The sequence below is a fragment of the Schistocerca piceifrons genome, chromosome 2, assembly GCF_021461385.2.
Source record: "Schistocerca piceifrons isolate TAMUIC-IGC-003096 chromosome 2, iqSchPice1.1, whole genome shotgun sequence".
In the NCBI taxonomy this organism is placed as follows: Eukaryota; Metazoa; Arthropoda; class Insecta; order Orthoptera; family Acrididae; genus Schistocerca; species Schistocerca piceifrons.
This window is the reverse complement of record NC_060139.1, coordinates 413,738,642-413,752,572: the sequence shown is the minus strand read 5'-3', so window position 1 is coordinate 413,752,572 and position 13,931 is coordinate 413,738,642. Positions and strand designations below refer to the sequence as shown.

Sequence of the window (13,931 nt, the reverse complement as noted above, 5' to 3'; positions counted from 1 at the left end):
ACATTTCTAGCATTTGTAGGCTTGGAGAAAGCTTTTGACAATGTTGACTGGAATACTCTCTTTCAAATTCTGAAGGTGGCAGGGGTAAAATACAGGGAGCGAAAGGCTATTTACAATTTGTACAGAAACCAGGTGGCAGTTATAAAAGTCGAGGGATATGAAAGGGAACCAGTGATTAGGAAGGGAGTGAGACAGGGTTGTAGCCTCTCCCCGATGTTATTCAATCTGTATACTGAGCAAGCAGTAGAGGAATCAAAAGACAAATTTGGAGTAGGAATTAAAATCCATGGAGAAGAAATAAAAACTTTGAGGTTCGCCGATGACATTGTAATTCTGTCAGAGACAGCAAGGGACCTGGAAAAGCAGCTGAACGGAATGGACATGGTCTTGAAAGGAGGATATAAGACGAACATCAACAAAAGCAAAACGAGGATAATGGAATGTAGTCGAATTAAATCGGGTGATGCTGAGGGATTTAGATTACGAAATGAGACACTTAAAGTAGTAAAGGAGTTTTGCTATTTGGGGAGCAAAATAACAGATGATGGTCGAAGTAAAGAGGATATAAAATGTATACTGGCAATGGCAAGGAAAGCATTTCTGAAGAAGTAAAATTTATTAACATCGAGGATAGATTTTAGTGTCAGGAAGTCGTTTCTGAAAATATTTGTATGGAGTGTAGCCATGTATGGAAGTGAAACATGGACGATAAATAGTGTAGACAAGAAGAGAATAGAAGCTTTCGAAATGTGGTGCTACAGAAGAATGCTGAATATTAGATGGGTAGATCACATAACTAATGAGGAGGTACTGAACAGAATTGGGGAGAAGAGGAGTTTGTGATACAACTTGCCTAGAAGAAGGGATCGGTTGGTAGGACATGTTCTGAGGCATCAAGGGATCACCAATTTGGTACTGGAGGGCAGCGTGGAGGGTAAAAATCGCAGAGGGAGACCAAGAGATGAATACACTAAACAGATTCAGAAGGATGCAGGTTGCAGTAGGTATTGGGAGATGAAGAACCTTACACAGGATAGAGTAGCATGGAGAGCTGCATCAAACCAGTCTCTGGACTGAAGACGACAACAACAACAAATGATTACAGAGAAATTCTTGAGTTAGGAAGTAAAAGGCTTCCACATGTCAAATCAAAATTCATTTTGACACGTTGAGGTAGTTTAGCTCTTAATTGACGAGCTACTTTGTAATCAGAACAAACATGGCTATGGCTAATACGTCATACGTCATTCCTATAGATAACAACAGAAAATTTCTTCGAATGCGTATGCAACTTACTCAGTTCTGGAATGTTAATAAACTTGTTTATTATTATGTAGCTTATCCTAGTTGTAACACTCATTTTATTGCTTCTGGATGTTGCTCATTTGTCTAATTTTAGTGTTAATGAGTTGCAAATTTGGTCAGAAGACGTGGTGTTTCGTTGCGTACAACGATTAAAAATCACGATGGGCTGTATATACAGTAACACCGTTCGTGTGCATGTCTTTTCGGTTCGCTAATAAGGCGAAATAGATTTCAGCAAAATGTGTTACGAGACTGTCTTGACAAGCCGTATGCCAAGACAATGTCGGTACTTACGTAATCAACGTACTTGAATAATGTTGAGAAGAGAGATGTAGCAGTGTGGCAGCGTTCTGTCCTGTTGCGTCGACACCATTGCGTTTTTTGGCTGCAAGAGACACCGCATCACGTCCATTACAGATGTCCTGCGCGTCGAATAGGTCTGGAAGGAAGATACAGCGATAAAATTCATAAGGCTCATCCCACATAGAGTTATAAAAATATTTCAGTTGGTGGTCTTTTCTTAGGAAGTTCTAGAAATATGAGATACTGAAGGGATTTCATCGAATACCTCTTGGTTCATAAGGAGGATGGTGCTAGAAACGTTTAGAGAAATAACATCAAAGTTTTTGTTTGTACCGGGTGTGATCCAAGTAATGAGGTTTTGAGCAATTTATACCGATCGTATCATGCCGAGCTCAATTTTTCATTAAAAGAAATATAGCTGCTGTCTGACTTGTTGTCAAACCGCTCTAGTTATAAGATAATAAGTTGTGGAAGTTTCTATTCGATAGGCTAACAGACAAATTTGTGTTCGGTATTTCAGAGTTTTTCCCGTGAGATCACCGAAGTTAAGCGATGTCGGGCGTGGTCGGCACTCTAAATCCTCGCACAAACGAAAAAATGGCTGACATCGAAATAAGTGTCCAAGGAATAGAAAAGCAACTGGAATCACTCAATAGAGGAAAGTCCACTGGACCTGATGGGATACCAATTCGATTCTACACAGAGTACGCGAAAGAACTTGCCCCCCTTCTAACAGCCGTGTACCGCAAGTCTCTAGAGGAACGGAGGGTTCCAAATGATTGGAAAAGAGCACAGGTAGTCCCAGTCTTCAAGAAGGGTCGTCGAGCAGATGCGCAAAACTATAGACCTATATCTGTGACGTCGATCTCTTGTAGAATTTTAGAACATGTTTTTTTCTCGCGTATCATGTCATTTCTGGAAACCCAGAATCTACTATGTAGGAATCAACATGGATTCCGGAAACAGCGATCGTGTGAGACCCAACTCTCTTTATTTGTTCATGAGACCCAGAAAATATTAGATACAGGCTCCCAGGTAGATGCTATTTTTCTTGACTTCCGGAAGGCGTTCGATACAGTTCCGCACTGTCGCCTGATAAACAAAGTAAGAGCCTACGGAATATCAGACCAGCTGTGTGGCTGGATTGAAGAGTTTTTAGCAAACAGAACACAGCATGTTGTTATCAATGGAGAGACGTCTACAGACGTTAAAGTAACCTCTGGCGTGCCACAGGGGAGTGTTATGGGACCATTGCTTTTCACAATATATATAAATGACCTAGTAGATAGTGTCGGAAGTTCCATGCGGCTTTTCGCGGATGATGCTGTAGTATACAGAGAAGTTGCAGCATTAGAAAATTGTAGCGAAATGCAGGAAGATCTGCAGCGGATAGGCACTTGGTGCAGGGATTGGCAACTGACCCTTAACATAGACAAATGTAATGTATTGCGAATACATAGAAAGAAGGATCCTTTATTGTATGATTATATGATAGCGGAACAAACACTGGTAGCAGTTACTTCTGTAAAATATCTGGGAGTATGCGTGCGGAACGATTTGAAGTGGAATGATCATATAAAATTAATTGTTGGTAAGGCGGGTACCAGGTTGAGATTCATTGGGAGAGTGCTTAGAAAATGTAGTCCATCAACAAAGGAGGTGGCTTACAAAACACTCGTTCGACCTATACTTGAGTATTGCTCATCAGTGTGGGATCCGTACCAGATCGGTCTGACGGAGGAGATAGAGAAGATCCAAAGAAGAGCGGCGCGTTTCGTCACAGGGTTATTTGGTAACCGTGATAGCGTTACGGAGATGTTTAATAAACTCAAGTGGCAGACTCTGCAAGAGAGGCGCTCTGCATCGCGGTGTAGCTTGATCGCCAGGTTTCGAGAGGGTGCGTTTCTGGATAAAGTATCGAATATATTGCTTCCCCCTACTTATACCTCCCGAGGAGATCACGAATGTAAAATTAGAGAGATTAGAGCGCGCACGGAGGCTTTCAGACAGTCGTTCTTCCCGCGAACCATACGCGACTGGAACAGGAAAGGGAGGTAATGACAGTGGCACGTAAAGTGCCCTCCGCTACACACCGTTGGGTGGCTTGCGGAGTATCAATGTAGATGTAGATGAAGATGTAGATGGGTGGCCATCCGGGCCGCCATGCGCTGTTGCCAGTTTTCGGGGTGCACTCAGCCTCGTGATGTCAATTGAGGAGCTACTCGACCGAACAGTAGCGGCTTCGGTCAAGAATACCATCATAACGGCCGGGAGAGCGGTGTGCCGATCCCACGTCCCTCCTATCCGCATCCTCCACTGAGGATGACACGGCGGTCGGATGGTTCCGGTAGGCCACTCGTGGCCTGAAGACGGAGTGCTTTTTATTTCAGAGTTTTAGTAGCATATCGCCGTCCCACGATATAGTGGCGTTCTGTGAAGGTCCTTTACCGAGTCGCGACTTCGGTTGTAAGTTTTAATTTGACTATAAGTTGAATAAAATAACTTTGTCACTGACAGACTGCAGTGGCGGGGGTGGGGGGGGGGGGGGGGGGCAGTGTTGGCAGTGCGCAGCCAGCCACGCTTAACAGGTCGCTGCACGTACCTACAGAACAGGCAACGCATCGAGCACGTGGCGGTCGAGAAAGATCTACAGTTGGATGGCGACTGGTCCGTACCACTCAACTAGCCGAAAAGTTAATCACAAAGTTCTTTTTAATCAAAGTATATTCCTCGTTACATTAGTTCTGAATGCTCTCACTGTAGTGGTTGGATCTTGAAATTTCTCTGAATCCAATTAGTAGTGTCGAAGTTGTGAACTGCGAACTACGTGTTGTTATCAAATCACGCTGGAGTCTGATCAACTCATTTCACCGAAAAAACAATTGTCTGACATTGACGGCCGGGAGTCCCCAACTGGGGAAGTTCGGTCGTCGAGTTGCAACTGTTTTTCACTTGACGCCACATTGGGCGACTTGCTTGTTGATGAAGATGACGAAACAGTTATGAGGACAACACAACACCTAGTGCCCGATCGGACAAAATCCCGACCCGCCCGGGAATTGAACCCGGACCCGGTGCATGGTAGTTTGTCGCGCTGACCACTTTTTTCCGCTTGTCGCTAGCGCTCATCTTACCATTTTTCTGTTTTCTTTTTCTTTTTCTTTTTTGCCTCCTTTTTATTGGTCTCTTCTTGAAATAAAGTCTTCCTTGCAGAGAACAAAAAAATAATAATTACAACAGTAAATGCCACATACATGAGTAAAATTTTGCTGGTAAAATGATAAAGGAAATAGAAATTGCTATTGTTTGAAAATAAGACGATGTTTATAAAAGAAAATATTTTTGGAAACCGCAAATAGGTGTACTATTTCAACTTTTTGTTTCACATAAATGGTGTAACAGACAAACATAAACTGCTTCTTTCAGTACAAAACAATAACAGACGACGTTCCTCATCATGGGTGCGTTCCTCGACGATCCCGTTGCACCTCGTCTTGGCGCCCGGTAAGTCTTCACGTATGAAGATGAATCGCCTCCAGTGTCCTGGTCCTTTCTTGTTCGGAATAGTCACATGTAGTAATTACATTCTGCTACTCGGTACACCCCAACTGAGTGGGGGATCAAACGCAGCAATCTCTAAAAAATTGCGTAATATGTTCGATGTATCGGATTTTGCAAAATCAGTGAGTGACGTTCTTGTAGTAAGTCCCAAAAGTCTAGCACATTCTTAGTGCCTTCCCGGAAGAGGTAAAAGCACAGTTAGATCCCGAATCCAAGTAACTGCGATGGTCTTCCTTTGGGGTAAATATGTCTTACATGGGAGAAGTAGTAGCTGTGGTTCTATTGCTTGCGTCACCATCCGGAGAAAGAAGGTGACCATTTTTTGAAACAAATACCACGCTGCCGCTGAAGGTCCGCCTATCAGGCGATGTTCATCTTTATCTATAACATTCTACTGTGGACACAGCGACGTAGCCGGCCGTGGTGGCCGAGCGGTTCTAGGCGCTTCAGTCTGGAACCGCGCGACCGCTACGGTCGCAGGTTCGAATCCTGCCTCGGGCATGGATGTGAGTGATGTCCTTAGGTTAGTTAGGTGTAAGTAGTTCTAAGTTCTAGGGGACTGATGAGCTCAGAAGTTAAGTCCCATAGTGCTCAGAGCCATTTCAACAGCGACGTATCCGTCACGTGAACTGAATGTAACTTGGAACGTGTCACATATTTCCCATTTATAACCTGATACCACGGTGCGCGCGTCGTTGTATGAGGGTGTACGTGGTTCACTTACCCCTCGCCACTGACCATGTCACTGTTGGGTGCCGCCTCTCTACGCCATTACTTACCGTCCACGAGTCAAGATACGATTTGTATCAAGTGCTGTTGCCGTCCTGGTAGTCGGTAGTTCCATATGTACGTAACTGTGTTGCACGAAAAGGATTCGTATGTGGGTAAGTGGTGATGGGATGTGAGCCACCGCCACCTATGCCAGACGAGAAGATGATGCCAGTTCTTCCTTCCAGGTGGCCGTCATACGACTTTGTTGTCGTGTTCACATCTTGATCGTCGTACTTACGTAAATCGCCACAAGCCCAATTACTCCACGACCGTTAGGGATGGTGAGCGTTTCATACTCGACTTTAAAAAGCAGCCTGTGATCAAAAAATATCCTAATACCGCGAGGATTCGACACGAAAACACCACCGGCATTGGAGGACCTTGGTCCAGTTAAGGGATGCGAGAAGCTAGATAAGTGTTGGCAAAAGTGATCCGTTGTATCATCTCTACTGCCCTTAAACCCCTGACTTCGAACACTCGTACGAATGGTTTGCAAAGGATGTCTGTAGCTTACTGCGGCTGTACGTCGAAAGTCGGTAGTGAAGATAATTCCCAAGTATATCATCTTGTCTGTCAGCTGTAATGGTGCCTCAAGAGCCCCCGACTTCGCTATGTTCGTGCGCCTTCTCGTAGCCATACCATACAAATTACTCGAATGCAAAACTTTCTTGTCTCGTCGCCCGACAGTGCTAAAAACACTAGGACATCCGCGTATTTCTGCAGATAAACTTATGGTGCCTTATCGTCATTCCTTGGAGTCGATTCCGGAGCCCGCAGAGCAGTGGCTCGAGAGCTAGGGCGTTGAAGTGTCATCAACAGTGCGCACCCTTGTCTGATAGATCGCGAGATGGTGATGGGCCCCTCATGCGACCATTGTTGAGCACTTTGGAGGAGGCGCCGTGGAGTAGTCGCATCACTGCGTTGACAAAACCCTATGGAAACGGCATTTGCGTCATCACTTACACATGGTACCACTCAACTAAGGAGGAGACACAACAAGTTATTTTCCAAATGACTGTTTCACTATTCCTGTGAAATACAAGGGGGAAAGGAGGAAAAAGAGGTAAGGTTACAGGTTAACGCCCCGGTGAGCTCGAGATCATTATAACCGAGGCTCTGCGAATGAGTGTCACAAAATTTTTAAAAATATTTTCCATCAACGACACTATATTGCCTTCTAAGTAGGTGACAAAATATTTGCTTTGGTTATGGCAGAACATGTGATTCCAAGGACAGTGCACAGCTTTTACCTAGTGAGAAAATATATTTTGGGCGGAACAGCCGATAGTGTTATCAGTTTCGATAAAATATATATCACTATTGCTAGTAAACGTTACGCTGGTTTATTCAAGTCAGATGTCTCAATATCAAGTATGTCAGCGTCTTAAATACGAAAGAGGAAACGCTATGCGTAAATGCTTAATTTCATCTTTCACTATCCATCAAATTTCAGTAACCGAAACTAAGAACAAGAATCACTACTCAAAAATAATTAAAATCGCGTTGTTTTGACAAAAATTTGACGCAAGGAAATTATGTTTCCGTAATTGTTGTTTTCTTGAGCTAGGATAACTTACCACACAGTAAAAACGTATGGTAACACGACGTCCGATGGCCAGTAAAATGGGTAATGTTCTTCAGTACAAAAGTTGCTAAAATATTAATGTATAAATCATTGCGTGGCATATACACTTTCGAATAGCTACCAGAATATATCATGAACCCGAAGGAAAGAATATTCGGACACCCATTTTTGAAAATGGTATACGGTGCTCAAGGCTAGCTTTTACATGTCGGAGGATACAAAGTCTGACAGTTCAGCTGCGCTCACTACTATTCAGCTTACGTATTCCAAACACTGAGCTGCTTCCAGACAATGAATACAGCATATTAATAGTGGAACAGCAGCTAATTAACACAAATTTAAATGAAGTCGTGTGACAGAAGGATTTGCATATTTCCAGGATGATTTAGGGAAACCACGCAAACTACAAATCATGTCAGACTGAACTTTTACATTGGTTCCTGTTCCACAATGTCCTTGCTATCACACTTTGTATTGTACAGTCAAATCTATAATCTTAACCATTGCCGAGAAATCGACGGGTTACTCACCGTCGCAAAAATAATCGTAAAAATATCGAGTACCTAGAGTGAAAATCCGTCTTCGTAATGAAATATCAAAGGGAGCCAATAGTGATAAGGTTTCTGTCACGTTGCAGCTGATACTTAATATGTCGAAAGAAACAACTATCTCAGCTCAGATATTCCAAAGAGCAAGTAAAGTTGAGTAAATGTTTTCATTGTCGTTCGTGCGTTCGCGGAGAGTGTAGTGTAAAACTCAAGTAGGAGTTCCCCTCATAAAAAATATATATATATATATATAAACAAGAACGACTTACTGCCGTGCTGTGGAGTTGAACAAGATTGTTATATCTTTTTAGCGAGCTCCAGACTTTACTCAAAACGAGCTTAGCAGATATATGTGGAATACCTCTGTTTCTTAATAGTGAGTGTCTTCCACATTATCACAATTTTCATTTTCCATTTGATTGCCTTCGCTGTCAAGGCTTTCTATACGGTCCGTAGTAAAATTTTCGTCTGAGTGAAAACAGACGCCGGCACGGTAGTTCAGCGTGTTCGGTCAGGGAGCTGGTTGGCCTCTGCAATAAAAAAAACTGAGTGGAAGGGTCAACAAATGAACTTGAACGGATGTCATGTGACGTCCGCAACGACCAAACAAACAAAAAAAGTGGTCAGCATGACGGATTGCCGTCCTACGGGCCAGGGTTCGATTCCCGGCTGGGTCATGGATTTTCTTCGTTCAGAGACTGGATGCCGTGCTGTCTTCATAATCATTTCATCCCCATCCGGCGCGCAGGTCGCCCAATGTGGCGCCAAATGTAATAAGATCTGCACCAAGGCGGCCGGACCTGCCCCGCAAGAGGCCTCCCGGCCAATGAAGCCGAAAGCTCATTTCCATTTTCCATTACTCTAGCGGGTCAGTCAGTACAAATTTCCAGAATAAATGTTTCACTCTACAGCAGAGTGTGTGCTGATATGGAACAGCCTGGAAGATTAAAATTGCGTACCGGCCCAGAACTTGAACCACGGGACCTTTGCCTATCGCGAGCCACTTCGGAAGGTAGGACTTGCGCATATGGCGGAAGTAGAGCTGTGAGTATCTGGATAGCTCTGCCGCTGGAGCACTTGCCCGCGAAAGGTAGAAGTCCTCAGGTTCGAGTCCTGAATCGGCAACCAGCTTTGATCAGCCAGAAAATTTCAATGCAGATCTCATCTATAACTCCAAAGAACTATGAAATTCTGTCTACTACAAATTTTCATCTTGTAGTTAAGTAAAATTTGAAGAAATATACGAAGACCTATAAGGAATTCTACCACTATCAAAGTACAGCAGTAACTGGAGAAGATGGACAGATACACCACAAATGTTTACACCACGTGAGTTGGGAAATTGAATTAAGCTGGGTAAATGAAGTTTCTTTTTGTCTGTTACTTATTACTTCTCTGATTTACAGTACGAAGAATTCAGTTTGACACAAATATGACTTACCTCTGATGGTGGAGTTAGAGGAGTGTAGCCTGTCATCAGGAAGTGCAGGATTGGAGTGGGAATCAGCGGTGCAACGATGCTCACCAAGTTGTTCTTTGCGTAAGACGGGTACCTGGACACAGTGATCGTTCTCTTATTGACAACTGTACCACAAACATCGCGTGACATGATAGTGCAATGCTGACAGAACAAATTAAAAATACCTGCACATGATTTTTACTCCAAAAACTACCTAAAAATACTGATCGATTTGCAGGCACGGTTTGAATAAATGATTTAATTTTTCAGGTATACTGAAAATGTCGCCAGTCAAACAGGCTTGGTATCGATTAGTAGTGGGACACCGTTACTTGCGATACAATGTGTCATTGTATTTGGTAAGAATGTAAAGTCTATCGAGTATTATCCTTAGCTGTTGTGGATTATATAATATCATTCCAAGTCAGTAAAAGTGATATAGTGATATGCTACACTTAAGAGTGAAATCATAGAAGCAATTTATATTATAATGAAGGAAAATCCTTCACTATAATACCGAAGGATGAATTTTCTGCTGTCTCATTGGTGTTATTTTTTTGTTCCCCCTCCATTTTCCGCTTTCTGTCTATTACTTTAAAGTATTCCATCTAATGTCATCAGTTGTATATTCTTGTATTCTGTTTTATCTGCTGTTTCCTCATTCTTCATATGTGTACCGATTTATTTTCTTATTTTTTTCTCATATAAACTTTCATTTGTTCTACACTCTGGATGTTCTCCCTTGTGATCTGATATACAGAAAAATAATGAATAAATCAATGTTTAATGGTATATTTGAGAGCGTGAAAAACATTATTTACTACTCTGTTATTACCGCTATTCGTCGGCATAAACACATGTTCTCTCAAATAATAAAATATTGTTGTTGATTTCTTTTGCCTTTGTTGCTAACAGTTTTGTAGCATTATTAATATGATATTTAGTCTAGTTGCAATATTTGTCAGCTGTGTTAAAAAATCTTTATTTTCATATTTAATACAAGATTTAGGATGAATATCTGGTTAAATGTAAGACAGAGTCACATTGATTTAACTATGCCGGTTTACTGCATTATGTACGTAAAGGTAGATGTGTACTAGCTATCACGTCATAAATCAGAAAATCAATTGATTCAAGAAACGACATTCATGCTTCGCAAAACATTCCGGCCAGTGCGAGATACGTGTGTTTACTATATCTGAAAATGAATTTTAAAACTTTATCTTGTGCAATACTTCCACAGAACACAGTAAGTCTGTATTTCACAGCCGACTTGATGACCTATATAAGCATCTACGTGTAAATTTACATCTACACTCTGCAAACGACAGTCAGATATATAGTAGAGGATACTGTTCATTGCGCCATGTGTTAATGTTTGTTGGGGTGTGTTGGGCTGTTGACACATAAGAGCATGTTTATGTTGAGTTTGAAATACCTCACCGCCTTTCAGATCTCGTTTACTAGTCAAACATTATGTGCGTATAGGCTTTAGTGACAGCTGGAGGTTTTCTTTGGAGAGATCGTATTTGTTTTGTTTACTGTCACACAACTATTAGCTGTTTTTGTGTTTACTAGCATAAATACAATGGAGCTTGGTTTCTATTTTCTTCTTGTGCAACTCCTTTGCCGGCCAGAGTGGCCGAGCGGTTCTAGGCGCTTTAGTCTGGAACCGTGCGACCGCTACGGTCGCAGGTTCGAATCTTGCCTCAGGCATGGATGTGTGTGATGTCTTTAGGTTAGTTAGGTTTAAGTAGTTCTAAGTTCTAGGGGACTGATGACCTCAGCTGTTGAGTCTTATAGTGTTCAGAGCTATATTTTTGCAACTCCTTTGTGAAATCTGTAGTTTGTGTTTACAAAATAAGCTAAAAACCACATGTACTTTTGAGTACAGTCTGGCCGTATGCGCATTTTTCGTGAGCTGCAACACAAGCGTGGTTTGTCGCTTTCTCTGAGATTTTTCGCTGTATTTTACTAGTTTTGCCGATCTAGTTGCATAAGGATAAGGCTTCTTTTAGTATTAAACGATTCTCGTTATGGTAAATATTAATTCGCTGAGAAGCACAGCTTTTTGGGCACTGGCAATACTAACTAACGACGGAATTCTTACAGCACTTCTAAAAGATTTGCCAGACTATGATGTTGTTCCAGAGTAGGGGATGATAAAAACAATGATATTGATGCAAATGATGCTTCTATCCTGCGGGTTCACGAGATTTTTGAAAAAGCTTTAGGTTTCCATGCAGTTTTTGAAAGACTCTTGATTTAATGTGTACCAGTGGAGTTCGAAATTAGTTTACCTGAAATTGAAAACAAATGTGAAAAACAAGGGATAAATGATTGCTTATATGAAAACCCTCTCAAAAGTAGAAAGGTGACTGAGACTAAAATTGACAGAAGATGGAGAAAACGTAGATAACTCTATTATAACTGAATAACTTTTTTCAAAGGAACAAACTCGGTGAATCGTACAACCCTTGTGAAACCCGTATAAAGCTGTGGCGCATTGCAGACGTGAAAAGATACAGTCTTGTCTTTGATTTTTATCAAGGGAGAAATGAACGTTTGGACTGGAAACTGGAAAACTGTGCATTAGGGTAGTTTAAGTTTTCAAAAGAATTTTTAGGGCAAAAACAGCAGGATGAGCTTTGATAACCTTTTACGTACTGTTTTATGGCTAGAAAGCTGAAGGCGTTTGTGACGTAATGAGGATAAATAGGGTAAGTTTTCCATCAGGCTTTTCACCATCCGAGGAAATGAAAAGAAGTGACTTTCATTAGAGGACGACATCCTCTGGAATTAGGGCACTTTGTTGAAAGACAACAAAACTGTGTATCTGGCTTAAAATTATCGTGAAACAGAAGTGATATTTGTCTCCAGAAAGCAGGAGGATGGCAATAAAATCAACATTCAGTGCTCTTCTGCTGTAAAGACTACAGTTGTAATATAGTATTTCTGAACCTTACTGACAGTCTTATATCTGCTTATGCGCTGGGGAGAAGACCCTGAAAGTGTTTGTAACTGCTTATGAATTGTACTGTGAGATGTATAAAAAGATTTCACTTCTGGAGTTTGTGAAAAATGTTGCTCAGGGACTGTTGGGACAAATGAATTCAAAGCATATCAATCCCAGAGCTGCAAGTCATGTTTTGATACAAGGCTACAAATGCATCAAAAGGAAGAAATTCGTCCCAAAGGATGTCAAATTAGGTAAATGTACTGAAAGAAAGGTTCAATATGGACCAAACTCAAAATGGTTATTTCTTGGAGTATTTGTCTGCTGCAACAAAAATAAAAATATTTTTGCTGAAATCAGTTTGGTAACTGTGTAATTACCTTCCTAATTCACTGATTTGTAGCTTTTCTGCATAACACATTTGGATTCTTTACTTACGAAAAGTGCTGTACTGAGACCCGTTGGTCGGTAAGCCACTGGAAGGTCAGACGTTACACAAAAGTACCACCTTCGTAAAAGGGTAAAAAGAATAAAATTAAAATTCTCGAAAAGTTCCTGGGTGTTGTGTGATGTCCTTAGGTTAGTTAGGTTTAAGTAGTTCTAAGTTCTAGGGGACTGATGACCATAGATGTTAAGTCCCATAGTGCTCAGAGCCATTTGAACCATTTTTTTCTCAAAAAGTTCGCTGTTGTTTTGTTACCATTTACTGCTGTTATTCATGAAACACCAGGAAATTAATGTGTTTTTTATAGTGTAGGCAACAAAAAGTTAATACTCTAAACCTAGCGGTCCGTGTGTCAGCGACACATGTGCGGTTTTAGTACATTATTAGATTCTTCTCTTGACACTGCTTCTTGAAATTTTGTAACTAGGCTTTCAAAGGATACCTGGTATCCATCTCGATACGTTTGACATTCCATTTATTTCAGCAATTGCGTGACGATGTCCCGTGGCTCAAGCAAATCTGTGTATTCCAAATGTCCTATTGGTTCTTTCCGCATATGTTAAGCACAGTTAAGTAATATTCTATGATGTGTTGGACAAGTGCTGTTGCAGGCAGCCTCCTATAGAGCACTGATTTCTTGCATTTTCCCAATATCTTACCATGAATGAAAGTCTATCGCCTACTACTGTACGTCTGATTACCGTAAGAGATCACATAACAACGAAGTCTTATAATTACTGTTACAGTCAGGTATTTATATAAGTTGACCGATAACTGTCAGAGGAGTTCAACGAGCTGTGAGAGAATAGTTCAGCTATGCACTTCAGTTTTTTAATTCATCTATTTTACGTAGTATAGTTTAGTGTACCATAAAAGTGGTTTTTATAGTTGATAGGATTTTAATACATTATAATCAACTTGGTCTGTGGGGACAAAAATCGTATCACCTCCTCCCCGCCCCCTCCCCCCCAATCCTCATACCGAGATACCGAGTTTCG

General features: G+C 41.4%; 1 protein-coding gene across 1 annotated transcript in view; it reads right to left on the bottom strand.

Annotated features, from left to right (window-relative positions):
• LOC124775434 (tubulin gamma-1 chain-like) overlaps window positions 1-13,931 on the bottom strand; it is an 86,334-nt gene that overhangs the window by 28,905 nt on the left and 43,498 nt on the right. Inside the window, exons 7-8 of the mRNA XM_047250267.1 lie at window positions 9,515-9,626; window positions 1,613-1,744 (exon numbers count right to left, since the gene is read on the bottom strand). Coding sequence (XP_047106223.1) covers window positions 1,613-1,744; window positions 9,515-9,626 — 244 coding nt within the window. The remainder of the gene's footprint in view (window positions 1-1,612; window positions 1,745-9,514; window positions 9,627-13,931) is intronic.